The following is a 27,671-nucleotide window of genomic DNA, read 5'->3' as shown; positions in this document are numbered from 1 at the left end:
CTAATGTCAGCAGGGCTGGTGATTGGGGCTATTAAAGAAATAAAAACTGGGAAAACTCATTTGTTACATATACTTCAAAAGAAGAGCCAATGAAAAGGCAATAAGCAAATAATAAAACAACTGACAGGAAGATTAGCATTAGACTTTGGGTTTAACCAGTAAAGAAAAAGTAGAGATGTTATAAATACATTGATTATTGAAGAAGGTAGAAAACATCATAAAGATTGGACATCACTTTTATTAACCAAACTTGTTTAGAGGAAAAAAAAAAATCCCCAGCAGCCAGAATGTGATATACGTGGATGACAAGTGACAAAGGGTTACTGGCAGTGGATGTGTGGGAGAAAGGCTTCCCAGCCCAAGGTTGATACGTTTCCCTGTCTACATTCCATTGTACGATGGTGGGCTGCACCAGACTTTGACATTTCTGAATGCAAAACCATGGCTCGAAGATACTACCAAACGAGAAGACGCAGTTTGAATTGTCTTTTTTTCCATACTGGTGTTTTCCCGAGATTCAGAAGACTGTAACACTTCAATGTGGTCAAGTCCAGCCCTCTTCGATGGAAGACCTGCACCATAAGTAGGCAGTTCTTCAAATCTCCCATTAATGGCACTTTCACACATCACATTTAAAGGCGATCGAGGACAGCTCTCATCTTGGCAGGCAGCTGGCGAGTGCATCGGGCCTTGGTACGGTCACAAAGTTCATGGTGCAGTGCAATAGTGGACAGACCTTTTCATGATCCTTCAACACTTGACTCAAGTGTTTCATTTCATCTGTTAGCTTTCCGATTTCTCTTTTCAGGGAGGTATTTTCTTGCTCAAGGGACTCATATTCCTGGAAGGAAAAAAAAAATAAAGAGCCTACTCATAGTCAAAACATTCCTTTCAGTGCTTCCACCTTCAGTATATTCATGTAACTGTAACAAAACTATGTGGTTTCTTATTACAGTGTGCAAAATGCTAAGGAAAGACAGAAACAGCCTGGGTGCTGGCACAGGGCAAGTGCTTCACAACCGGTGCGCTGACCACCCTGTGATTCCTTTTGCGGCCCTGAAGATCAGGAGGTGCCGCTTGCCCTCGGGGGTCCCCAGCAGCCCAGGTGGCTGCGTCCCTGTGGTGGCCTCTTCCAGCTCTGGGCTGCCTTTGCTACGAAGGGCTGAGCAGGGCAGCTCTGCACTGTCAGAGCAGAGAAAAATGAAAGCACCAAGCATAGGTAGGTTCCAGGAAAACCTGGTGCCTGGCATTGCTGATAAGGAAAGGGCAGCCCCTACCCCAGGCCAGTGCAGGGAAAGGCCATTTACCCTGATGCCAGCTGAGATGCACACCTAGCACAATGTGCCTTGTGTCAGCTGCTGTCCTCCAGCCCAGCCACCTGCTCAGATGCCTGGGAACTCAAGGGCAGGAGGAGGGGAGCATCATGTGAGTTTGTTCCCAGTCCTGCTTTGTTACCAGAAGGCCTGACCACTGCCTTGGTTATTCCTGACCCAGTCTGCTTTTGAGCTAATGATTCTCTGGCAATTAATAAGCTGCTGTTAACTGCAGGGGAGTTTTGAGATGCCCTGCAGCATACTTTTGTGATGGATGCAAGACTCATGTATCACATTTTTTGATAACTACATATTTCAAGTGTCCCTGCTGTCAAGACTTCTCATCCCAAAGAGAAGAGAGCTAGAGGTTCATAGCCAGCCCACAGAAAACCTGCAGGTGTCTGCACCTCGCGGCTGGCCTAGGGCTCAACACTCACCCACTCAGTCTCACCTCCCTGGGAAAGCTTCAGAGCAAACTTCAAAGCCTGCACGTGCCTTAAAAGGCCTGTTTATCAGGCAGCAGGGAGAGCCTCACATGCAACACTCCTCTGGGCAGCCTGGCACTGCCTCTGTTGTCCTTTGCTGCAGAAGTATGGATCCCCTTGCCCTCTCTCTCACCCTTCCGCCACCTCTCACCCACAGAGTAAAACAGGCACGGTCCTCCTAACACATTACTGTAGCCAAACTCCAGCCAATTTGTCCATCCCTGACTCTGGTTCTGCTCACCTCTTGTTGCCCCAAACCCCATGGGGTTGGGTTTTGGAGTAAGCGTTACTCTCCCATTGCTCTGTCCCATTTTTGGGGACAGGACTATCAAATTGTTCTTGCTAAGAATGAATGCCTATTCAGCCAGATCTGCCTGCACCTGGGAAAACCTGTGTGCCTGAGAATGAAGATTCCCAGCACAAGGAAGATCCTCAAGTCCAGGAGGAACATCAGAGAGGCTGCAGGATGGCACAGGACCCAGAAATGATTCCACAAAAGCCAGGGCTTACCCCTTTCCAGAAGTACCCTGCACCTGGCATTCTCAGGCACTGACTCAGAGATCTGGGAAAAACCAAACCTGAAATTCCCCACACTGTCCCTCTTGGCCACTGCTGACTGTTAGCAGGTCCTTCCACACTGAGAAAGAGAAGAGCCCATGCTAAACCTCCAAAGCTGAACAACTGACTCAGCCACATCTGCAGAACACTTACCCCAAGAGCCCTGGCTACAACAAAAGCACTGTTGTGTGAGGTAACATCCCAAAACAGAGAAAGGGGATTCCTGTCCTCCAGCGTTTGCAGTGGGGACATGAGAAAACTACACCACATTGTGATATTGAGAAGTATTAAGAGTTTCTGGAAGAATCAGTTACTTTCATAGTTTTTTGGAAACACCCACTGTTATTTATCAGAGCATACAAGTATAACAGCTAACTGAACCGAGCTCTCACGCTTGGAGGTTTTGAAGTTCCTAAGAAGCCTTTTCAAACTGGGTATTTCTGTCTCACACCACAATTTTAGAATTGACTTAAGCCAGCACTGCCACTAAGCAGCATGGTCCCTTCCTCCTCCGTCATCTTCTCCCTCGTAAGGCAGCAAGCATTCATCCACTGCCATAGCAAACATGACAAGCTTAACACTGATCCAGAAGAAAATTGGTTTGTTTTAGCCCAGAGGAACCCTGTGATCCAGTTCACTGGGTTGTCATAGGAATAGCGAAAAAGGGAGGGTGAGGCAAGGGCAGGACCACATCTCTCTCTCCCCAACAGTATCACCGATGGCAGAGCTGCACCGTCCGACGTGAGCATCAGTGTCCAGGAGTTCCCGACCAGGCACCCTGTAGCACACATGTGTCTGCCTCACACCCACACCTCTCTGAGCTGGATTAGCGTGAAGACAGGCCCACGCCTGCTCAAGTCCCGTTTAATGTAAAGTCCCGCACTCGGTGCCCAAGCTGTGCCTGCAAAACATCAAGTACTCATTCACCTCATGAAGTTTATCTGCTTTCTGAGTTTGCTTCTTCCGGCTCCTCTGGGCAGCAACCCGATTTTTTTCTCTCCTCCTTACCTTCCTGTCATCTTCTTCATGACTCTGGAAGACATAAGCCAGAAACATGTCACCGGTTTCAAGGTGCACACGGAGATACCCAGAGTCAGGCTTGCTGAGCATGAGGGTACACTCCCAATTTCACAGCACCTAACCCCAGCCTCCCACAGATGGCACGGCACCCACAAAGGGCAGTGCATCCCCCTGCCGCAGGTGGAAGCAGGCAGAGATGCCCGGGGGCCCAGCCCAGGGGTGGAAGCCGGCGGAGATGCCCGGGGGCCCAGCCCAGGGGTGGAAGCAGGCAGAGATGCCCGGGGGCCCAGCCCAGGGGTGGAAGCAGGCAGAGATGCCCGGGGGCCCAGCCCAGGGGTGGAAGCAGGCAGAGATGCCCGGGGGCCCAGCCCAGGGGTGGAAGCCGGAGGAGATGCCCGGGGGCCCAGCCCAGGGGTGGAAGCCGGCGGAGATGCCCGGGGGCCCAGCCCAGGGGTGGAAGCCGGCGGAGATGCCCGGGGGCCCAGCCCAGGGGTGGAAGCCGGCGGAGATGCCCGGGGGCTCAGCCCAGCGCTCCCGCCCGGCCCGACGTGCAGCATTTCACACCTTGCCCGGCCCCAGCGCCGCCGAGGAGAAGGAGGTGCGAGCGGGGGAAAAGCCTGCTGACGGCGCCAAGCAGCGGCAGGACGAGCTCCGGGGGCACCGCCGGCAGTTCGCCCGCTCTCCCGCCTGGAGGAGCCGGCACCACCGCCGCCTCCCGGGAAGGGAAGAGGGGCCGGTGCCCGGAGGGACCGGGCACCCCCGGCACGCCGCTGCCCGGCGTGACTCAACCGCATGTGCCCGCCCGCCCGCAGCGCCAAGCCCCCTCCGCCCTGCCCCTACCTGCTGGCTGCCCTCGGCCGCCGCGCTCCGGGGCAACGCGCTGCCCCCCGCCGTCGCCGCCGGGACGGCGCACGACATCCCACCGGCTGCGGAACCGCCCCGGGGCGCCGCTGGGCTCCCCCGGCCCGCCGGGGGTGGGAGGGAAAGGGAAGGGCAGGGCAGGGCAGGGCAGGGCGGGCCGGGGCGGGGCGGGGCAGGGCAGGGGACGCACCGCCCCCGCACCTGGCACCCCCCCGGCCCGGGGGCGGAGCTGCCGTCCCGCCGCGGGAGCGCCCGCCGGGCCGCCCCGCTACGCTGCGCTGCGCTCCGCACGCCCGCATGGCCGGCACATGGCGTCGGAGGGCGCCCGGCGGCAGCCGCGCCGCGCCGGGGGATCCGGGAGCACCGGCAACCCCCGGGCCCCGCTGCTCCCCCCACACCGGGGCCGGCCGCCTCCGGGTCTGAGCCCCCTCCCCCCACCGCGCCCCCACGGGACCGCGGGGTCTGCTCAGCCCCCGGGAGCCGGGGGAAAGCCCGCACCCCCGGGGCGCGGCGCTGTCGGGCAGGAGCCGCCTGAAAATCCCCCGGCGAGCCCCAGCCTCGGGGCTGGCCGGGCTCGGCGCCCCTCGGGCGGCCCGAGCCCTGCTTTCGCCTGCAGAAATAACCGCCCCGCAGTTTCTCTTCTCCCCAGATTTCCTCTCCGCGGCCGGGAGGGGAGGCCGGGCCGCCGCCCGGCGCCGGCGCAGCCCTCCCGCGGCGCCCCCCGCCCAAAGCCCGCCCGGGCCCGGCTCACCCCCGGCCGCTCCGGCCCGCCGCCCGTCAGCGACATCGGCGGCTTCCCAAAGCGGCGGGAGGGAGCTCCGGCGAAGTGACCGCCGCCTCAGCCGGGGTCCATGGGCGTGAGGACACGGCATCGGGGCCGGGACAGAGCGATTTTCACTTTCGCTACTCGCCCTGTTCCTTTAAATAATAAGGAAATGCCACGGGCTTCTTGTAAAGGCGAAGCTAGGCAAGGACTGCTGAAAGCACGGTTGCTGCTGACAAAAATCTCTCTGTCCGACTATTCTGTCGAGAGTATTTTAACAGACTGAACAATGTTTCTTTTACCCCTCCAAACACTTTCCTTATATTTTAGTTGAACCTTATCTTATCTCCGCCCTCACTCTGAAGGGAGGGAAGGCGCTTGCACCGACAAGTACTTCAGCAACATCCCTACTCTGCCGTAGGTGCATTTGTAAGTGGTAGCTAACATGCGCTCCCGGCTGCGCTCAACTCACAGGGGCAAATGCGTGGCCATGCGGGGAGGGTTAAGTGCGCCCAGATTGCAGGGCTGTCAGTCATAAAGCTCCAGGTATCTCAATAAATTGGATACTTCCCTATTTTTCTGGTTTCCCCAGAAGTTTGAGTCATCCAGCCTAGATGAAGATGAGGTTACAAAGATTGCAAACTGAGTAAATATAGACTATCCTTTCAGGAAGATCTGGCTAACAGTTTGTGTTGAAGGTGAGAGAACCGCACTGCCAGGGAGTCTGAGACTCAAACCGAAGTCTGCGCGTTGCCACAGGTTTCCTGGTAGGCTCTGGGACCCATCAGCGTTACTGAAAAACCTGAGCAGGGCTTCCCCAGTGGGAATCACAGGTTGGAAGCGACCTCAGGGATCATCCAGTCCAACCTTTCTAGGAAGAGCATAGTCTAGACAAGATGGCCCAGCACCCTGTCCAGACGACTCTTAAAGGTGTCCAACGTGGCCGAGTCAACCACTTCCCTAAAGCACTTCTCCCCAGCTGTTCCACCTGTCTCCATCTTCCAGGCTACCCACACCTTTGCTTTTGCACTTTCTCAGAGCTCCTCCAACCCCAGAGGACCAAGTACCTGTAAGCCTTCCCCACCCTAACAGCCACAGGGACCCACAGCTCGGATGGGCACCCTCGCCGAAGTGCTCTGACCTCACCTGCCTCCCAGCTGTGCTGGCTCTCCCAAGCATCTCACAGGATGTTCCCAGCCCCCTGGTTTCTTTAAAAGCAGTGTTGCTTCTCCCATCCTCTGTCATTCAACAAGCCAACACCAGGATGCTTACCACCGGGGTGCTCGTGGAGGCGGCAGAAGGTGTGTGTTCAGTGCTGCTCTCCAGCTGCAGGGATCCAAACCAACATCTCCTGGAAGGAAGCCCTAGCTGCCACGCAGTGAGCCATTAGAGGGCGAATTGCTCTTCACCACTCCTTTGAAGCGGTCCAACCTTGCATTAAGTACACATCATGCAGTTAAAGCAAAGGTTTAGACATGGGCATGAGCAGAGACTTAGTTGGGACAGTTGCTGGGCTCCTTGCTACCTTTCTAGTTTAAGCGCAGTTGAAAAAAACAGGCCTAGAAGCTGGTGTTTTCATATACCTAGAAGCTCATGGAACATGTATATTCTCTTGCAATAAAACCTATGAATCACGAGGACAAAATACCTCAACAGCCCTTCAGAGCCACCTGTGGGAAGAAAAGCCCCCTTCCACGGAGGGACTTTGAACTGACCCCACATGAAGCTCTCATGCTGCTGCTCCACGAGCAATGCTGCCATTAATGGCAACTGCACTATCTAACAGCATCAAGTCCTGAGCAGCTCACCAAGAATTTATTAGTACTGAATAAATATCTACTTCACTGAGTAACTCCTGGCAGCTGTACAGTAAGGTTTCCGGGATCCCAAAAGTATGGGAGAAGTCACGGGACGGTCCCCTCAAGCCTGAATACAGTCTGCTCTTGTTCAAAGTGGCAAAGGAAATAAAAAGTCAAAATTTGCTTGTGGGAACAAGCTTCTGCTTAGTATTAAAGCTATCTCTGGTACATCTGTAGAAATGCCTACACAGTAATTCCAGGTAACGCAGCACTAAAGGCAGAGTGTTTCTATGCAGGAGAGAAAAACGAGCCCAGAAAACAGTCTAGTCAGCTGAGTTTACATTTTATAATGGCAGTTTATCAGTGATTTTTGTCTGCACTGAAGCAGCCTACACACATGCAGACTAGAGTCGCTGAACGCAGCTTAGCACAGCGCAGCTCTTCTGAAGAACAGCACGTATCAGAACTGGGTTTCAGAGCACCAGCGTGCCCAAGCTTCCGAACAAACATCGGTGTCCGCATGAAGATTTCTGGAAAAGCAGCTTCCCTGCCTGCCATTTGTAATTCCGTTTGTTTAGAAACTCCACGCAGCAAAAGCGTGCATGGATAGTGCTCCAATCTGCAAGTTTTTCTTGGGCAGGGACGGCCCACCCTCGTGAGTGGTAAGCACATCGCTGACAGTGCATGCTAACAGCAAGATGTTCCCTCTCACACCCAAATGCCAAGAATTTCAAACTCCGTTTGCAAATGTTCCCAAGCATGCATCACTGTTGAGCTGTTTTACAAAATTCAAAGGCTATATAAAGAAAAACTACCAGACATTTCCTGATGCAATACCAATTTGCCCCAAGTTAAAAATAAGAAGTTTGGATGTTGTGACATTTCAGTAGAAGCCCGATTAGACACTGGTCTTGCACAACACTGCTGATTTCTATGAAAAGTTAACTGAAGGACAAAAGGCTACTGGAATGAGAAAAAAAATGAAGTATTTTACATACTTCTGCCAGTGGGAAGAACAGATCCCAGGCACAGCTAGTCACAGACATCACTTGCTGTAGAAAATCTTAATCATTGTTTGAAAAAAAAAAGAGCTGAACATTCAAGTGCTGAGTTTAGCTCATCACAGAACTTGCATTTAAAGGGAGGTCCTCTGACACCTTCCATCGCTGCTTGGCCAAAAGTAGGCATCAGAGATTTGTAAATTCATGGTTTACATGTTGTGCTTGGAATCTTGATTGTTTTCTCTGTCTTTCTTGACACTATTTATTTGGCCAACATTTCCAGATGCGTTTGTTTTCTTTTTCCACCCAGCTGTGGTTGAAACAAGGGCTATGGAATAAAGCCTTACCGCCCTAGCTTAGGGCATCCATTCCCACTTCCTTCAGATCCTGTGCAGACCAACTATCCTACAATCTCTAAGCACTGACACACACCGTAGGGTGAACGCATTAATTCACTTATTAAGTCTTAATCCACAGTGCTCTCCCTCCTGAATTCTTACGGCATTTGCCCTACCTTGGCCATTTTTGATGGGACCTCTTCAAAGAGATGTGCCTATTCCTAGCCATCTTCTGTACTTCCCTTGACTGTTTGCAGAAACTGGCAGGGAAATCTTCCTATTAACATAGGAAATGTTCAAATATTATGATGGTAGCCCATCAAAACCTTGCAGGGCTCATCTTAGCCTAGGAACACTCAGATTAAAGAGTATCTGTGGATCTTGGTGAAGAAAACCATGCTGGAGATTTTCAACGCAGCACCGAGCATGTGTACTCAAAGCAGCTAGAATAGCAAGTCGCTGTGTGAAAAACCGTCCCAGTCACACGTTCCACAGCTTCGCAGCTCCAGCCCCTCTCACATCCTGTCCTCTTTCACATTAGACGCTTTGTAGCCCAGAGATTAATAACAGTTGTGAGTTCAAAGGCGGTAAATGGAACTATTTCAGTTACTCAAGCCAAAATTTAACGCAGACGTCTTCTGAAGTACACTTGCTGTTCAGTCACCATCTATTCCAGGATTAGAACCAACATCATCATCTGAAACCTTGATCTTCCTTAATTGATTTACTTTGTATAAAAACACACATTTGTATATACAAGAACAACAGGAAGCAAATATTTACATACGATTAAATATACAGAGCATTAGTACAGATGCTCACCTTTACAAAATAAATGATGCTAAAATCTGTCACACATTTTCCAAAAATTTTCAGTTTCTTTTAAGACTTATTAGGTTGGACCTATCTTCTTACGTAAATTTCATTAATAAATTCTAAAAAAATCCTTCCTTCTCTGCTGTGTGAGAAATAATTACATATTAGACATGAGTATTTACTGCAAGCACATGCAGTCATAAAACAGCAAAAGTCATGAGCAGTTAAGGCACAATGCTCAACTTAGTACTACTGTGCAATTTTCTAGGTACTAATGCATAAATTAAAGAAAAAAAAAAGGTACGCTAGCTCAACTTAATACCACTTACTGGTAGCCTGTACTGATCTTTAGTCAAACATCACAAATACATACATGACCCAAGTCAAGATCATGTAATGTGTAGGAATATTGTCTAGGAAACCCCCAGACTGCATAATTGGATTACATGAAATGAAATATCAGGTGGTAAGATGTGGATGGTCAAATCCTTGTTTGGAAGAGCACACTGCAAGTAAATACATATGATCACTAAAAATCCAAGTTCAAACAAGTGTGACTGTAAATAAGCCCAGCTGAGCTAAACTCAGGAAAGGTGGAATAGCAGGGACCAAGGTCACATTTGTGCGTGGATTTTCTAAAAACTGTTAACATCGTACCAAATCTGGTGTTTTTGATACGCTTCGGTGTGAATTTCTTTTTAATTTATTTATTAAAAGGATAGCCACCCAACTCAGTAATAAGTGAATGTGCATTAGGAGAACTAGACATTCTCCAACCTCTTTAGAGACATGCTTAATATAAATGAGCGCTTAGTGGTTTACTAAACGACTGCCCATGTACACAAAGCACGTGCACAAACTCCTTGAAGCATGAGGACTCAAACTAAATGCTGTAAAAAAAGAGGAAAAAAAAGAGTTAATTGGCAAATATACTTGCTGGATATTGGATACTACTGGTATGGCTTTCGTATGCCATCAGTGTGACAGTAAAAATATAAATATTTAAAAGGATCAATTTACTAAATAACGAAACTCCCATGCATAGCACTGAATCAGAGATCAGACAAAGTCTTAAGAAAAAAGGCTGAGCACACTGAACAGGAGTACAACTGAGATTCCAATCTGAAAATACTAAATGAGAAATTCATGTGCTGAGAGCAATCTTCCTCCGTCGAAGTGGGTAGCGCCTTCTTTCTGGTGAATCTGCCGCTTTTTTTCTTTTTAGCATAACACAAGGATTTTTACTGGTATCAGCATCTGTTGGTGTGACTTCTCCTGGTGGTATGAAATTTTGGACATTATTTTCCTTCTTTGCCTTGCAACCAGCAAAGACTTCTTGCCGCAGCTTGCAGAGTTCCAAGGTTGGTTGCCAAGTTAACGCTTGGGAAAAACCTTCTGCTCTTTCTATTAGCGCTGGGAGAGACTGAAAAAACAAACCCAAGTATCTCAAGTTACAGGGGAAAAGTAATGGTTACAATGAATGAAATATGTTAATTTGATTCTGACAGGCACAAAAGCTTCAGTGTCTTCAGAGATGATCCGTAGGATGGCAGGTGAAGGTCAGGAAATCAGAGCTACCACCCTAATGGTGACAAGGGTCTGCACTCAGAAGCCATGCAAACAGTATGCCAAGTTTAAATATTCCTTCATTACATCTCTAAGCTGAGTAAGTATCACAGGAACACCACAGTTCATGTTTAAGCTGGTACTGAAGTAATAAGCATCACGTGCTGTATGAAGTTGTACAGGTCTCCAAAAGATGTTTTATTTTTCAGATGGTGTGGGTTCTAAAATCTCCGTAAAAATATTTCCTATAGCCACAGGGTAATCTTCCTTACTACCATGTGAGGGGGAATGCTTTACAGGTACAACTTCAGCAGTCCAAACCTAAGGATGTACTTGCTTCAAAAGTACACACACAGGCTTTTTTTTTTGTACAAAACTCTAACCAAGATGTGTTAGAAGTCCTGTTTTGTGACAAATTATTAGATCAAGAAAATAAAAAAAAATATCCTCTTGGAGCACACAGAGATCTCACCTTCATTACTCCACTGATCTGTTTGGATGTCATTTCTGTCACCTGCTTCAGATCTGCGATGTAAGCATCTACAGAAAAACATAAAGCCCAAATAAACTTTGGAAACGTAACTATCCCCCCAGTACTTGCTATCGCCTTCTTAGAAATTGCACAGAAAAGTGGTAGACTCCCTGTATAAAACTTAAACCTACAACACCTTCCTTTCATTATAGCATTGAGGACAATAGCTTGTATGTTTTATCTTACTACTATTACACTTTATCACTCCAAATGTAGCAGTGTCTAGTGGTTTCCACTATAGCAAGCCACAAAGTTTTTCACTAGAAAACCTACAGCTTATACAAAAAATGAGACACAAAGACAATATTTGACATAATGGAAGAGAACAGTTAGAAAGAAAAAGAAAAAAGTTCTGTTTTCAAACCTTTCAAGCTCGTATTACATTTAATAAAAATGCACAAAAGGAGAACACACACAACCGTAGAGAAAAGGAGATGAATGAAACCCATTTTAAGGAGGGGGAAAAAATAATCTCACAGCTCCAACACGTCAGCTTTTCACAATAAAGGCTACATTTTTCTCCTAGCTTAACTTACCAAGCATTAACACCAAGAATAAAAATCAAGTGTAAACAACATGAACTGGATTAAATCTGCCAGGTTAGTAAGAAAAGAAAGAAAAAGCTTTCAGGAAGACTGAGGCTGGCAGCAGGTAGAGAATACTAGGGGAAATGGATATATTTGATTGCAGTAGCAATATGATAAGATCATCCACACAGCGGATGTTTCTGACAATTGATTCACAAGAAATAGCAATTCTTTACTCAAGAGTTAAACTCTAAGTTATTATAAAACTGTTTTGCATGTTCTCTGCCATTATTCTGTCTACAATGCTATGCCATCAACAAGAACTTAAAGTCAGCAGATAAGCAAGCACGCTCCTGGGAACTAAGCAGCCTCATCTCCACTACTATAATTTTATTGTGGGGGTTCACCAGTGCCTGCAGTAGTATACAATGTTAGATGGCGTGCACACCCCTAAACCCTTTCAGGGTTAAACACTGCATTCTGCTTTGAAGTCAATCTCATTAGTGCTACTGAAGATCATTTAAGTCAATCACTGTGTTCTAGCACAGGCTGACAGCAATCCCCTGCTGAAATGCAGTAAGCAGCAAGACATGGTGTTTTGTTAAATTGGCCACCTGCATGCCCAGTGTGCTGCTCAGACATGGTTTAGGAACACATAATCCATGTATGAACGTGGATGCTCAAATGCACCGTCATTCAGAGTTTGGAAGGAAAAACAGTCCAACAGCAGCCTCTTCAAACGCACCACAGAGGCCTCTGAATGGATATTCTCTAAAAGAAGGGTAGGTCCATAATGAAGCATTCTTACAGTAGAGTAGTGGGATTAGAAGACTGGTGACCCTATGAAATGGCAAGGAAGGAGTTAAAGTAAAAATAATTATGTGGATTATCCCAGTTATAGACAGAAAGACTGACACGCAGTTAACTGAAATTTGCCTGCAGGAGTTCAGCTTGACATGGACAGCATTATATTCCTCAGTGTTCAAGGCTTTCCAAAACATAGGGAAATGAAAAAAGGAAATGAAAGGTATTGAGTAATCTAAATATTTTTGGTTTCTGGCCACTGTACTTGCTAAACTGGGATACATAAACTTCCCAAAGACTACATAATACTAAAATTCAGCACAAACCCTATTCTATCTTGGCTAGGACTTTGCTGTTACCAAACCTAAAAAGGCAATACCATAGTGCAAGCTATTACTGACTTCCAAGAAGTAGTTAATTCCCATCAGAAAAGCATAGATCTGGACACCAGAAACCAAAAGAAACCCAGATATGAAGTGACGCTCTTTCCTGCTCCTGTTAGCTGCTTTGCTGCACAGGCTGGCATTTCTGGAAGCAATGTCTCCCATTTACGAAGAGGAAATGGTGCCTAGAGTGAAGTCACATCAGCAGGGTGAGAACTGGAAGATTAAGGTCAGCTTCTCAAACTTTAAGACCACCGCCTGTTACACCAGCTTTACATCATGTGCACGTAATCCATAGTGAGGGTTCTGTAACCATGCTTTTCAACTCAGAACAGCATCGGTAAATTCTGTCATTTTTCAATACTTAAGAACAGGCAAGACAAAAACTTTCCATTTCTTAAGGCCAGCCTCAGAAAAGCACATCCCAATCACCAATTGCAAAATACGCCACGTTGTTCCAAGGAGTTTGCATAAGGAATCTTTCAAAAGCATGTAGCAATCTTATGATGTTGTTTGCAGTTTTATTTCTTCATCAACCCTTACAAATGACACAGGGAGGATTTGTCTATTTGATGCCTATTTTGCAAGTTAGGAGAGTCAACCCTGCCTTCACCGAGTACTACACGACCGCTTTCAATTCCCTGAAGAAACTAACTGATTAGGAAGAGAGACTGAAGCATTTCTAGTATTCATGTAAAAGGAACACAAGAACGGTCAAAGCATAATGTCAGCGATCCATCTAGTTCCCCATCTGGCCTCCACCAGAGACAAAGGAAAGAAGTAAGAAAACATATTGAGAGTAGCTCTGTGACAATTTCTACCCAATACCCACACAGTGTCCAGCTTCTGCCTTTAAGTACAGTGTCTAGCAGCAGACAGCACTTAGAAGAGAGAAATGGGTACAGCAAACAGATGCAGCAATACATTCAGTTATGACAAACATCGAGCTATTTTAGTTAATTACTTAAACAGTCAATAACTTCAAACAAGTTTAAAGAAAGCTGCTTAAACATTTACAGCTACCCAGTAAGGCAGGCAGTGTGCCCTCAGTACAGCTGCCCTCCCGCGAAATCTTTACCTTGAGAAGGCTGTGATGTTATCTCTTCTGGTGTTACAAAAGGCTGGTAGAGCTTCTGCATATTCAAAACAAGAAAAATTCTGAAATACCCTCTTGGTTTAATAGACATCTAATATACACGTTGCAGTCAGAACAATGGAGAGAGGCTAACACAAGGAGATGGTGGTAGAATTATTTAGATAAAGAATGTATTAGAGGTACAGTTTATAGATACTCAAGTTACTGGAAGCAGTGTTCTGGTTAACACCGTTAAGTTCACTGCAAACATGTCCCCAAAATTTGCTTTAGCTTGCAGAATTCTAATTATTAAAGCATGAGAACTAAACTGAAATCCAGGCATTTTTGAAGAAGCATTGCCACCTGCTGCACAACTGAGGAAAAAATTGCTGCTCTGGCTTCTCAGGAGCTGTTCACAAAAACAGTACACTTTCTCAGAGGAGCAAACTTGAACAAAGGGTACATTAAGACAAAAAGCTAAGAAAAAGAGAACTATTTAAATAACTACATTCTAGCCCTGCCATTACTTATGCATGAATAAGAACACTCTCCTTCGCAGACCAGGCTCTCTGGTCCTACTGTGAGTCTTGTGACTTGGCATCAGTTAATTGTGACAAGAAGTTAACTAATAATAAATAATGAATACAACTAGTATTTAGTTATATTAAAGGTGGAATTAGAAGTAACTACTGGGGAAGAAAGAAACAAAGCAAAGGCATAGGAACATATGTTTTATCACCTGCAAGTTAGTATTCTTCCCTACCTCAGGAGCTGACCCTCAAGCCTCTTCAACGAAAAACAACTAGGAAGTTAACTATTCCTCCATGTGTTTTACCAGAGCAAATTTTTCACAGTTCACGTATCTTCTTAGCAAGTTTACATTAACAGCTCCAAGCAGAACAAACATTGCTTGCATTATCCTCAAACATAACAGGGCGTATTGACTGAAAACCTACAGGATGACCTCTTGCTTTGGCAATTATAGGGAGATTGCCACCCTAAATGAGTGGCTCTCTCCAGATAAACTGCAGTTAATTACTGTGTCTTCATAGCTGTTATTTACGCCTCAGAAAACACGCATCACAGGAGTAGCTAGGATCAAAAAAACATAAAAATTCCTCAATCAAAAGTAAAGAAACCACTAGTACCTTTGCAGAAGTAGCTGAGGGGGTGAAAAAAAAGCCACTTCATTTACAGGGATAAGCTAAAAACTTTTTATATTTTGCAGACACTTTTAATTAAAATAATCATCTAGCTGTGGTGGTGTTAAAATTGAAGAGGTCAGCAACGCAAAAAAAGGCAGTGTCTAAATAACTAATCCACTCTGGGACTCAGGTAGAACATAGTTTTCCTTTTGCAGAAAGATTGAAATGTCTTGTTAGATCTTGGTGTTATGCAATAGCATGTTTTATTTTAGTTTATTTTTTATGTACTTCATATGTTGACAAAACAGAGAGATCACAAAAGGCAATATATGTTAGAAAATATCTCAGATTTAAGACAAATACATACCTGGGCACTTTTACTTACTGTAAATCAGCTACGCCTGGCTAACCTAGAGAGTTATTTACTTTTGTCAAGTTTAGTCCTCAGAAATGCCCTGCAGAACTTTCTTAAAAAAAAAAAAAATCCCTGTCTTTCTTAGTATAGAATCTTAGACTAGCTGAGGTTGGAAAGGACCTCTAAAGATTGTCTAGTCCAACCCCCTTCTGAAAGCAGGGCCAACCTGAGCAGGTTGTTCAGGGCCTTATCCAGTCAGGTTTTGAGTAGCTCCAAGGATGGGGACTCCACAGTCTTGCTGGGCAACCTGTGACAGTGTTTGGCTACCCTCACAGTCCTTTTTTATTTTTAAATGGTTAAATGGAATTTCCTGCATTCCCATTTGTGCCCATTGCCTTTTGCCCTTTTCTTTTTTTTTCTCTCCATAGAAAACTGACTCCTAATGAATCAGCAGATAAGCAAAAGGCAGGCCTAACATAACTGCAGGAAAGAAATTTAGCAACCAAGGATATGACGGAGTTGTTTAATGCCAGTAATTACTTTACACTCAGTGTCAAAAAAACAGAGAAATTACTGCACTTATTCATTAATCCACATTACTTTTTTTTTTCTTTCTTTACTGAGAGTACTTACTCAGTGTAGTCATTAGCTCAACAAAAGTGCTTAGGAAAACACAGCCACCTTTTTAAAACTCATATACTGCACATGATAGTATCTGTATGCATCATAACATTTAGTACTTCAACCAGCCTTCAGCCTAGGATTTCAGAAACCTGGATTTGACAAGATAAATAGGTATATACTGGCTTGTAAATAGTGAGTCATGTTGAAGCAATCTGCTTAAGTAACTTCCTGAACTGTGCCACAGGCCCAATTCACTCATAGTCACACCACTTAGTAGAAACCCTCATTTTACCGAGGAACAAATTAATACAAATAAACAATTTCATTACATGTCAAAGAATCAAAAGCAACTATGGGAAGGAGCTTAAAGGTCAACATTTGATAATTTATTTCTTCAATTTACATGTGGTCAGCAGCTACTACAGGCAAAGGTTTTCTGAAAATCTTAGGTTACTTACCAACACCTCTTGCTCTGCTTTCATGGTTTGGATAGCATGCATCAGTATCTTTTTAGGCCACTGCTTACGCTTTGTTGCTGTCTCTACTATGAGTTCATCAAATTGATCTTCGAGAATTTTGATGTTGGAACCTAAAAATTACAAACACACAAAGTCATTATAGGAATTGTTCTACAACTTTGTTTTTATTTTGAAACAAAGTTATAAGGAAAAAGACAGCTTGAGATCTGAAATAAGAAATCCAGCATGACTATCTATGAAGATAAAGACATCTATCTTGGATCTCCTCGTGATACAGAAATTGGAGCACAACTTGATGTTGACCTTTTATACAAGGGAGCTGGTGAGAAGAGGGGAGGTAGGGAATGATTTGGGGAAAAAAGAAAAATGCCTTTTTCTTTATGCATTCTGAATCTCTAAAGAAAATCTGACAAAGAAATGGTTATCTTTTGGGATATTTTGTTTTTTAACTGAATAAAAATTGCTTTTTCTTGCGCATCGCACAAGATGTGATTTTTATATCATACAGAGCACAGATATGCTGTTTAATTTTAAAATCCATCTACGAATTTTTGACAATATACAATACCACTTTAATGCAACCTGATTCCTGGAAATATTCTGCATTTCAAACTTTAGTAACTGCCTGCACTGTCCTGACATCACATGCCATCATTACAAACTATAAAAATTAAAGAGTTATAGAAGAAAAGAGAATTAACCACTCAACCTTATATCCTAACTGTGCGTAAATGAAAGGTAGTATATATTTTTATATTCTTCCATCTGCGTGGTCCTATAATTTTTCCTCCTGTGGTGGAGATTTGAAATGTTGATAAGTCTTGCTTTTTTATTTTTTTAATTTAATTTGTGAACTCCTTAGCGTTTAAATTCACTGGCCCCACCAATGTTTTGAGCACAACTTGCAAGCCATGCAGTGTTTTCGATCTAGTGGTAAAGAATGGATTTTGAGCACCCTCTCTTGGTCAATCTGTGCAGAATCAGTTGATTGTAAACCTCAGAAAGGCAAAATCAAGGTTTTAAGAGTCTGTGGGTTTGTTTTGTTTGTTTGTTTTAGGATCACCACGAAATAATTTAAGTATAGAAAGGAAAGCCTTGAGCCACTGGTCAACATAAACACTTAAGGCACAAAATGCCAGATCACTTGGTGATTCAAATGATCAGAGATAGGTAGAAGAGTAAATTTATGTCAAATTAAAAAGCACAATACAGTCCTTACACCTGCTTTATGCCAGCTGCAGGAAGATGACAGTATCTCAGCTGGCATTAAGTTAGATTTCTACAGACAAAGGCTAGCTTACTGAAAATAACATCCAACTGGACAAAGCTTTCCTGTTAAGAAAATCCTCTCACAAATTTCTGAACAAACCGGAATTAGTTAAGTTCAGCACTTTGCATTGTGAGACCACTGCATTTCTGACTTTTAGTTTTATCATTCTAGAACTACAAATGCAGAAGCTTCCTGACCAAAGAACAGTTCAAGAAGCTCTTTCTCCATAGCCTGTTCAATATATCTGTATTTTCGACTTCATGCAACTGTAAAAAGCATCAAGTTACAGGCAAAAAACATCTAATGCTAAAGTGGGAGAGCAAATGAATTACACTGAAATCTTCTTCGGACTCCAGACAACTGAGAATCTCCACTACTATTATTCAAAAGACAAGTTTTAAAAATATTGTATATATTGCATATAAACACATGATATAGCAATAATAATAAACATTTACTGGATTTGTATATTAAATAGTAGCAACAGACCTACTACTTGGGTCTCTTGATAGGAAGAGATCTTGACCAACATCCCTAGCACAAACTCACTCCGGCTGGAAGGGCCCTCAGGAGGTCTCTCCTGACTCAAGGCTCCTGCTCACAGCAGCATGAACATTCAGTTCAAACCAGGTTGCTCAGGACTTTAATCTGGTTGGTTCTTGGAAGCTTCGAGGGCTGGAGACTACAGAAGCGCTCAGGGCAACCTTTTCCAATGCTCAGTTACCCTAACAGTGAATTATTACTTCCTTGCAAGTCAGAACATCCCCTTTTAATTTATGACCCTTGCCTCTGTACACCTCAATATTAATAGCCTGGCTCCACATTCTTACTAACCTCCTGTTAGGTACTGGAAGGCTGGCTTGTCTTCTCTGGGCTAAACAAGCCCAGTTCCTTCAGTCTCAACTCATAAGGTAAGTGCTCCAGTCCCCTGGCTATCTTGGCAGCCTCTGACAAACTCATTCCAGTTTACCAACAATTTCTCTATACTGGGGAGTCCAAAAATGAGTGCACAACTCCAGATTTGCTCTAGTGAGTACAGAGTAAACGCAAATAATCACTTCCTTGGATCTACTGACTACATTCCTGTTAACACAATATACCAGGCTGGGTCAGCTTTTCATCCTGTAGCCCTGCCGGAAGTTACCCAGACTCCCAGATTTAGGGTTTTGCTTTTTGTCCCTGTTGAACTTAATGAGATTCCCATCTATGCATTTCTCCAGCCTGATAAGGTTCCCCTGAATGGGCCTGCTCTTGAGCATATTCACTGCATGCCACCCTGGCTGATGTCAGCTGCAAGTTGGGTGAAGGAACCCTCCATCTCCTCTTCCAGGTCACCGATAAAGACATTAAACAGAATGGGTCACAGAATAGACACCTGAGGAACTCTGCTTGTGATTAGCCCCGAGGTAAAAGTATGAACACTACTCTCTGAGCTCAATGATCCAGCCAGGATTCTTACCTACCTAGACCATAACATCCTGGCTCTGGGAGACTGTGTCGTTGAGTACTGTGCAATTCCAATGGAAGAACACAAAGAAGGTTAGCATCTAGAGTACATGATGTATGAGAAGCAGCTGAGGGAGCTAGGTTTGTTCAGCCTGGAGACAAGTAGGCTAGGGGGTAAATTAAACTGCTACCTTCAGCTACCTAAAGAGCGGTTCCAGAGAGGACAGAGGAAAGCTTTTTTCACACGTGTGCAGCAAAAGGATGAGAGGCAACAGATACGGTACAGTAAAGAGAATTCCAAGAGGCCACAGGAAAGAAAATTTCACCATCAGGGCAGTCAAACACAGAAACTGACTGCCCAGAGAGGGCAGGAAGCCTCTGGACTTGGATCCCGTTGCTGTGTTCTAGCTTTAAAAGTAGACCACTGTACCCTAATTCCATTAAATGTTGTCTGCTCCCTTTATACCAAAAAGTGAAGATGATGAAATAGAACATGCTCTTTCCTAACCTCCCAAATGAAAAATCTTGCTTTGAAATAGTGACTTCTGAAAAGCTTGCTGTAGACTTTCCAGCAAGACAGCAGCCATTAAACTTAGTTAAACCTTTATTTCTCCCATATTAGTATAAGATATTTTAGGAGTCTCTAAGCTACTTGTCTATAGTAGTCAAGAGCAGATCCTTTAAGTTAGGTAGGTTAAGTTAGGCTATCACCATACTAGTGATACCTAGAACTTGTGCCTCAAGAACTTGTCAGAAGTGTTAAACAAGCAACGGGCCTTCAGAGAAAGCATTTTGCCCTTCCCTTTTCTCTTGGATACAGGTCCCTACATGTCATGGTTACCCTTCTTTATATTTATGAACACTGCTTTGCGAGAGTCATCCTCCCACAGTGTGGCACTTCAGACCTTTATGTTGGCACATCTCAGCTGGAGTTTGACCTTACCTCCTCCAGGAGCATTCTTACCGCCATAGAGAGCTGGGGAAAAAACTGGCCAATTAAAAATACCACATGCTGAAACCAAAACAAAACCACCCCGCAGAAAATTAATGGAAACCAACCCATACCGCTCTGGAGCTCGGAGAGATCCGAATTCTCCTCCCAGGGCTGCCCATTAATGGTAACGTTCTCCCGCACTGCTGTTTCGAAGTTCTGGAAGACACGGGAGAGCTTCAGAAGCCACCCTTCAGGCACAGGGCTGCAGCTGGGAAGGCCTCTCCTGCCTCACCGCCCCGCCCGCGTCTGTCACCTTGGGGGACACAGCTGCACAAACCCGCTAAGACATGGGCTGACACCTTGGGGCGCCTCGGCTTTGTGCCGGGCCCCTGGCAGGAGCGGGCACAAGCGCCCGGAGGCGAGACCCAGCGGAATCGGGCCTCCCCGCTGCCCCCATAGCCTCACCCAGAGCGCGTCCCCCGCGGCGGCGGCAGCTCCACCCAGCTGCCCCTGGGCCAGGGCCCGCACGAAGGGCGCGCAAAGCGCCATCACCTCGCCCAGGCCGCGACGGGAGCAGCACCGCACCCGCGGGTCCCGCTGGGCGCCGCCGGCAGCAGCGGCGGCAGTAGCAGCGGCGGTGGCCGGGCTGAGCGGCGGCCCCGCGCCCGCCTCCCCCGGCGGTGGCGGCGGCGGCGGCAACAACGGCGTTGCCGTGCCAGCCGCCATTTCCCGCCTCGGACGCAGGGAAAATGCCGGCCCGGAAGCGGAACCCGCGGCTTCCCCGCCCTTTTTCCTCAGCCCCGGGCGAGGCATGGCGGCGGCAGTAGCGGCGGGGATGGTGGACTGCCACTGCCACCTCGCCGCGCCCTGCTTCCACACGGTGAGGCGCGGGCGGCGGTGACTGTGGGGGCGGTGCGGCCTCAGCACTGCCCCGGCGCTAAGGCAGTGCGTGTCTCTTGCAGGACGTGGCGACTGTGGTGCGGGCGGCGGAGGAGGTGAGGCGGCCGGCAGCAACCCTCTCCCCCGCTCTTTCCCGGTCCTGCCCGGCCTCAGCTGGGTGGGGGTTTCTGTCTGTTGCAGGCGGCGGTGTTGGCGCTGGTGGTGGTGTCGGAGCGAGCGGAGGAGTTCCGGAGCGTCGTGGCGCTGTCGGAGAGGTGCGAAGCCGGCGGGGGCTCCCGGCGCCCACCCGTGTCTGTGTCCTGTCCGCGGGGTCCGCGCTTTGGCGGGAGTGAGTGGCGGCGTGGGAGCTGATGGGGGACGCGCAGCCCTCTTCTTTGGTCAGGCCGGCTATTCTTTTTTACTTTAAGCTTGCTTTCTCTGTGGTCTCTCACATCACTGATATCAATTACGTGTCTAGATTCCCAGGGTTTGTTTTGCCATGCCTGGGAGTTCACCCGGTTCAAGAGGTTTCGCCAGAGGAGCAGCACAGTGTTACTTTGGAGGTAAAACGCGGGCAAGTTAGGTTAGTGCAGCTATAAAATACTGCTGGGACTGCTCAGGGCAGAGGACAGGATGCTCCAGTCTGCCTGATTTAGCTTCAGATCTTCCCAGTGAATTTTCAGCGCTTCTGTGATACACAAGACCCAGCAGACCAAATCCCAGGGTCTCTTAGTGCGTTCATTTGTCTGCATTAGTCCTAAAGCAGAATTGTTTGCTGGAGTCATCTGGCTGTATTACTGCAGCAAAGCAGTTTTAAAAACCCCAAGTGAGTGCTTTGCATACAGCAAACAGCATGCGTGTATGTTTGCAGATGTCCCTTTGTTAGCATGGGAAGGGGAAGGCGACTGTTTGTGTCCTAAGCCTGAAAAACTTACCTGTCTGCAGGCATTTAATGTTACTAGGCTTTTTATGGGCCCTGTTTTAATTACCTCTTCTGTTCCTGTGGACAGATAACTTGAAATGAAGGGTTATTAAGTAAAGATGGGAAACCCTGCAGGTTTCTAATATCTGTCTGCCTAACTCATAGTAATAGCAATTTAAAGGTATAGAATTTAACAACAATAAGGGAAACTCCAATTTAATCATAATGCTGAGTTCATACCTCTTCCATCTTGTAAGGGCAGTGCAGGTTGTATCTTTAATCTGTTCTTGCAGGATCTGGATGCTGCATTGCCACTTATAGAACTCTACAAAGATAAATTGGTGGGAATCGGAGAAGTAAGTAGAATTCCATAATTTGTTTAAATGTTTATGGCTTTGGCAGCATCCATCACCAGAATTACAAAAATTTGTGAATACTTGGTTTTGTGTATGCAATAGGTATTGCAGTCATTCTGAGCAAGTGCTAAGTCTGATTTGTAATTCTCTTAATGTACTTTCCTTCAAAGATTTGCCTGATTCCCTCTTTGCCCCCATTATCATCATTATAAAATAGATGGTGTTTACGCTGGTAGATTTAGTAAGAAGGATTGCATAATTATTCTGTATCGTCTTATACCCGAATGTCTTTTGACCTGTTCTCTGGCACAGTGAAGTGTCGAGTCACATTGTTATCCTCATTCAGATCCTTCCTGCCTTCTTTCCTGACAAAATTAGGCTAAGCTATGATTTCAGTACACCTCACTGACTTGTACAGTCCATTTTTCTTGTGTTCGCTCGTCTGTCTGTATCTATGTGCTATCTCCTGTCTTACATTTGTTTATAAACTAATTGAGGCTTGAAAGCTTTAGGGTAGAGTCTGCCTCTTCTGTGTGTTGATACTGGAGGAACTTATGCCTAGTTCTGCACTCCTAGAAAAAGCAGTTATTGGCAGAACTTTGTAGCTAAACTTGCCATGTTGTACTTGTACTGTATATCAAAGACTTTGGTTGGCGTAACTGAATGGGGCTGCTCTGACAAATTTTGCCTGAAGATGTTTAAATCAATAAAGTATAGAATTAGTGGGTAATTTTTGCTAGAGATTGGATTAAAGCTACAGGTTCGGAAATTTTACTTGTGTTGGAGATCCAGATTTGAGATTTAATCTGAAGTAATATTCAATAGAATATAAAACCCCAGAGAAGCAGTTACAGATTGAAATGTTAAATACACTTGTTAATAACTGTCTGCCCATAAATGCTTTCATAGTTGAAAAGCTTATGGTTGAGAATGTATTCCTTTCTGAGTTAAGCTAAAGTTGAGCTCATTTTAATTGCAGTCTCTAATATACGTATTTTGAAATGCTTTGCAGTTTTGAAGCATTTTTTGCCTTTATATATGGTATTGTCAAGCATTAGGTCTGTAAAACTTTTTCACTTCTCTTCTTGTACTGTAGGTTGGATTAGATTTCACTCCCAGATTTGCCAGCACGGATGAACAGAAGGAAGGACAAAGACAGGTTTTGATGAAGCAGATTGAGTTAGCAAGAAGACTGGATTTGCCTTTGTAGGTTTTGTTTATACTAGTAGGAGAATTTGCCAGATCTTGGGAAAGTGGAAATGTTTCCAGGACTTACAGTTACTGAGAGCCCACAGAACTTTTCTTAGATGGATTAAACTGGCATTAGAGTCCTGTCAGTCTTCAGTTTGAGTTTTATTTATAGAATTTTCCCTGCATTTGCACTTGAATAAGGTGATCTTCTGTGTCCTGTCCTTGTTATGTTGTTGCTAAATCTTCACTGTAACTAAAATGATTCGTATATGCATCTCTAGATTTTTTTTCCTGATAAAAGGTGTAATACAGATCAATTATTTTCTTCCCAAGCTGCTGTTAGTTTGTTTGTGTTTACAAAATATATTTTGCTAAATTTCCTAATATTGGGCCTCTTCTTTCTGTGCAGAAATGTTCATTCCCGCTCAGCTGGAAGACCAACCATTAATCTCTTGAAGGAACAAGGTATGTTTCTAATGCATTTTCTCTGTCATGGCTTTTGTCAACAGAATTTCTTCAGTTGTGCCGTGTCCTCATGTCAGTTCGCGTACGTGGAACTTGGGGAAAATAGTGCAGAGACTCTGTATTCATTCTTTGTGGGACCGATGTCCCATTGGAAGCTGGCATTGCAGACCTACTGTAAACACGGCTCATGATTTCGTTTGCTTCTTTTCTCTGAGGTGCTACAAAGGTATTGCTCCATGCATTTGATGGGAAGCCATCTGTAGCAATGGAAGGGGTGAAAGCTGGATACTTCTTCTCCATTCCTCCTTCCATTATAAGGAGTGAACAGGTAATGTTTGAAGGAGCTTGCTCCTCAGTGCTTGGTGATTGAAGGTAATAGCTGACAGCTTATCGTGGTGGCAAACATGACTGTTTTCACTGTGCAGCTGAAGAATATGCTTGCTTTTTAAGTCTGCACAGTTTGAAGTGGGACTAGCAGTACCCATGTACGGTTGCTGTCTCCTAACACTTCTCAATGGAATTTTCAGTTGATAAAATGCAGGGAGTGGCACCAAAGTCTTTTGATATTGCTTTTAAGTGCAGAGTATATCCTCCCTTCAAATATTTTTTTCCCATGGGTCTAAGTACATAAAGTGTTTAATAGCTGTCTTACTTTCTTCAAGAAGCAGAAACTTGTGAAACTGTTACCTCTGGAAAGTATGTGCTTGGAAACTGACTCTCCTGCTCTGGGGCCTGAAAAACAGGTAAATGATGGTGGGGAGGGACTTCTGGGTATGTAATATCCAAATCCACACCTTATGGGGCTCAGTTACTGGCATGGGAGGGTAAAGTAGCGTAAGCATGGGTACAAGGGACAAAAGAGGTTGGCAAGTGAAAATTTGGAGATGAACAAGTCAGTGTTCCTGAGGCTGGGAAAGGCGAAGAAATTCCAGGAATGGGCAAAGGGGAAGGTAATCCAAGCAGAACAGATACATGTAATTTTTCTGTCACACGTGCCACAATGTGACTGAAGTTGTGTCAGGAAGTAACTGAATCTGAAACACCTGTGATCTGTAGGGATCTGTAATTTTGTCTGGGTGTTTTTTTTTGCTTGTTTTCAGGTGAGAAATGAACCAAAAAATATTTACATTGCCGCAGAATATATTGCCAAAATTAAAGGAATCCCAGTTCAAGAAGTTATAGAAGTGACTACACAGAATGCACTGAAAGTATTCCCCAAACTTCGGAACATTCTTCGGATATAGATTCAGAAACTGAAATATATAATATTGTAGAAACTATTATTTATGGTGTAATTAATAAAGCCAATGTGTATCTTGTCATAAAGTGGAGTTTTGCTGTTGAAAAGTTGAAGGAGTGAGCAGAGTGTTACATAGATGCATAGGTTGAATACAGGGAATTTCTCAATGACCTTTGGTATGCACTATTGTCACCTCTTAGATGTAATAAAGACAGGTTGTTCATTTGCATCTCTCATGTCTCTGAACAAAAGCTTTGTAAAGAAGAGCACCATAAAATTGTGCATTTAGTTTCTCTGACTCCTTGCTCAGCTGCTTCTAGTCTGGGAGATGGCTAATGTGCGGTCCTTAATGTCTCGCTCATTCCTTGATTTCTGCTGACTGAAACTCACACAGTTGTGGGCCTGCTCATGATATGAAAGCTCCTATTAGGACTTGCAGACTGTACATCCCTTCTGAGCCATTAAAAAACATGAGCTGGATGGACGTTCTCTGTATGTCGTGTTGATTGGGCTCTGTGAGTGGTGCAGAAGCAACACTTATGACTTCCTTCAAAATGCAATTGGAAGGGAAAAATTACAGCCCTTCTACTCTCCTTTTCCCTTGTATACAGTAACTTAACAGTTGCTCAGATCTTGGCTATTTTGAGAAGGATTTGCTTTGATTTTTTTTTTTTTTTATCATATTCAAAGGAAAAAGCCTAGCTGTGGTCTTATTTCAAGGACTTGTGATTACTCAGTGTCAGGAGACACAGGATGTGAAAGGGAGACAAGCTCAGTTTTGTCAGATCTTGGAGGTACCTGTCTGCTGTGGATTCTGCTATGTTAGCCAGTGTCCTAAAGACTGAATCCTGTGCTCCCTCAGCAGCACCTGTGTGGATGTGGGCCTCTTGAAATACTGATCAAACTTTGCTGACTAGAAACCAGTAATGAATGGGGAGAGATATATGACACTCAATTCTTCTGAGGGCCACTAGGAAAGTGGAGGCTTTGTCTGCCTCGGGAGAGCTTTACTAGCTCAGTGAAGAAAATGCACAAATGTTACCTTAGTCCATGACCACCTCAGGTAGAAAATTACACACCATACCAGCTGATGGTGAGAGCATTTGGCTTTAAGATTTGGGTATGTCTCTTCTATGTCTTAGATGCCTATGTGATTTTTCAGATTAGACTCCTTCCTGTCTTCCTGGTTAGAGCATGTTACTGGTTGACCCTTTGCAAAATGGTTTGTAATGCCCAGTTCTGAAATGATCTGATGTCTGCCTTCTGGAGTGTAGGACTGCAAGGCAAGGGTTTGGGGTTTTTACCTGTTTTGAAGAGGATGCAGGTAGAGAAGGTATCAGCTCCCAGACAGTGGGGAAAAAGGGGAGAGCAAAAGCTTGTAAAGTAAGCCATACCCATTTTAAACTTATCTCCTCTACATTTTCTTCATCAATTTCTTAAAACCACAGGAGGGTTTTTTTGCTATCTTTAGCAGGACAGCTGTGTTCTCCTTTTTACCTAGAGTTAGCTCATTAAGTTTAAACATGTTCCTAAACAGTTTTCAGCCTGCAGCAAACAACCAAGCTCGAATGACTTGTCTATTACAATGTCTATTCAGAGCCGTAAACACCTCTGTCTTTGCTGAATGTTTGACCCAGACAGTTAGAGCCATTTGCTATCCTGGACTGACAGGCACCATTTCCACTGCATTGGGTGGAGGAGTTTGCTTCCAGATGGAGCTAGAGAACTTGTGTGCAATAGTCTTAAGAATATTAATGTGATTGACATTAATGATTAATAATCATGTTGTCATCAGAGATGCTGAACAGGTGATACCAGGCAGCCTTACATGTGCTTCCTGCTGCCTGTGTGATGGGAAGGCTCCTAGTATTGCATGGAGATGCTCCTGGTAAAAAGTCAGGCAGCGTCCAAATGTTTGCAGAGTTTTGGCCTTGTTATTATTCTCTATTAAATTCTTAGCCTTGGATGAAAACACTCGTTTTGCAAAAAGGGGAATATTGAGTATTTAGTCTGATCAAAATCCCTCACTCTGCAAGGGTGTAATACTGCTCTGGTTCGGTCTTAGCCTCACAGTTGATGATACCTTGCCTGAGCTCTTGCATCCCCTTTGCTGCTTCAGCGCTGCAAAAACTTGTAGACACATTCATGTCCTGCAGCTCCCAGCTGGGCACGGCACTGCTGAGGGTGGCCAGCCCTGTGTGGGCCGGGGGGGCTCTGTGGGACAGCCTGTGCCCCCTGTCTCTGCAGCAGCTGGGCCAAGAGTTGCTTGCAGCAACACAGGAGTGTGGTTGGGGCTGGGGAAGAAGGCACAGGGTTGCTTTCCCCCCGGGGGAGAGAAACCTGGCATTGCAACAGCTGTGGGTAGGGCGAGCCTGGCCGGGCGCCTGTGGCAAAACAGACTGACTTTGTCCTCTCCTTAGACCTGTGGCGCCTGAGCTAAGTTATAGTGTAGGTGGCCTGGCACTCCAGAAAAGGAAAATGCAGTGTCATTCCCACCTCGTCTTGGCATTCCTAACACCAAACA

General features: G+C 45.3%; 3 protein-coding genes across 5 annotated transcripts; 1 reads left to right on the top strand and 2 right to left on the bottom strand.

Moving 5' to 3' along the window:
* Window positions 1–218: 218 nt before the first annotated feature.
* Window positions 219–5,190, bottom strand: BATF3 (basic leucine zipper ATF-like transcription factor 3). Of its 2 annotated transcripts, none has more exons than XM_075088941.1 (3): window positions 4,989–5,190; window positions 3,284–3,388; window positions 219–841 (listed from the first exon to the last, which is right to left on the bottom strand). In XM_075088941.1, the coding sequence occupies exons 1-3, from the start codon at window positions 5,022–5,024 to the stop codon at window positions 656–658; spliced, it is 327 nt and encodes a 108-aa protein (XP_074945042.1). In that variant the 5' UTR covers window positions 5,025–5,190; the 3' UTR covers window positions 219–655. The 2 variants fall into 2 exon arrangements, with proteins under 2 accessions (XP_074945042.1, XP_074945044.1); XM_075088943.1 differs by lacking the exon at window positions 4,989–5,190 and adding an exon at window positions 4,217–4,605.
* Window positions 5,191–8,847: 3,657 nt separating this feature from the next.
* NSL1 (NSL1 component of MIS12 kinetochore complex) lies at window positions 8,848–20,922 on the bottom strand. Of its 2 annotated transcripts, none has more exons than XM_075088939.1 (6): window positions 20,647–20,922; window positions 20,226–20,310; window positions 16,424–16,554; window positions 13,845–13,899; window positions 10,993–11,060; window positions 8,848–10,377 (listed from the first exon to the last, which is right to left on the bottom strand). In XM_075088939.1, the coding sequence occupies exons 1-6, from the start codon at window positions 20,905–20,907 to the stop codon at window positions 10,099–10,101; spliced, it is 879 nt and encodes a 292-aa protein (XP_074945040.1). In that variant the 5' UTR covers window positions 20,908–20,922; the 3' UTR covers window positions 8,848–10,098. The 2 variants fall into 2 exon arrangements, with proteins under 2 accessions (XP_074945040.1, XP_074945039.1); XM_075088938.1 differs by having other exon boundaries at window positions 20,560–20,869.
* On the top strand, window positions 20,860–25,445 carry TATDN3 (TatD DNase domain containing 3). Its single transcript, XM_075088940.1, has 10 exons — window positions 20,860–20,974; window positions 21,057–21,089; window positions 21,175–21,248; window positions 21,452–21,536; window positions 22,189–22,251; window positions 23,348–23,457; window positions 23,852–23,907; window positions 24,123–24,235; window positions 24,570–24,650; window positions 25,008–25,445. The coding sequence occupies exons 1-10, from the start codon at window positions 20,906–20,908 to the stop codon at window positions 25,149–25,151; spliced, it is 828 nt and encodes a 275-aa protein (XP_074945041.1). The 5' UTR covers window positions 20,860–20,905; the 3' UTR covers window positions 25,152–25,445.
* The last annotated feature ends 2,226 nt before the right edge of the window (window positions 25,446–27,671 follow it).

This window comes from Phalacrocorax aristotelis, chromosome 3, assembly GCF_949628215.1.
Source record: "Phalacrocorax aristotelis chromosome 3, bGulAri2.1, whole genome shotgun sequence".
Taxonomy (NCBI): domain Eukaryota; kingdom Metazoa; phylum Chordata; class Aves; order Suliformes; family Phalacrocoracidae; genus Phalacrocorax; species Phalacrocorax aristotelis.
Note: the sequence above shows the minus strand (reverse complement) of the source record. Positions and strands in the feature narration are given on the sequence as shown.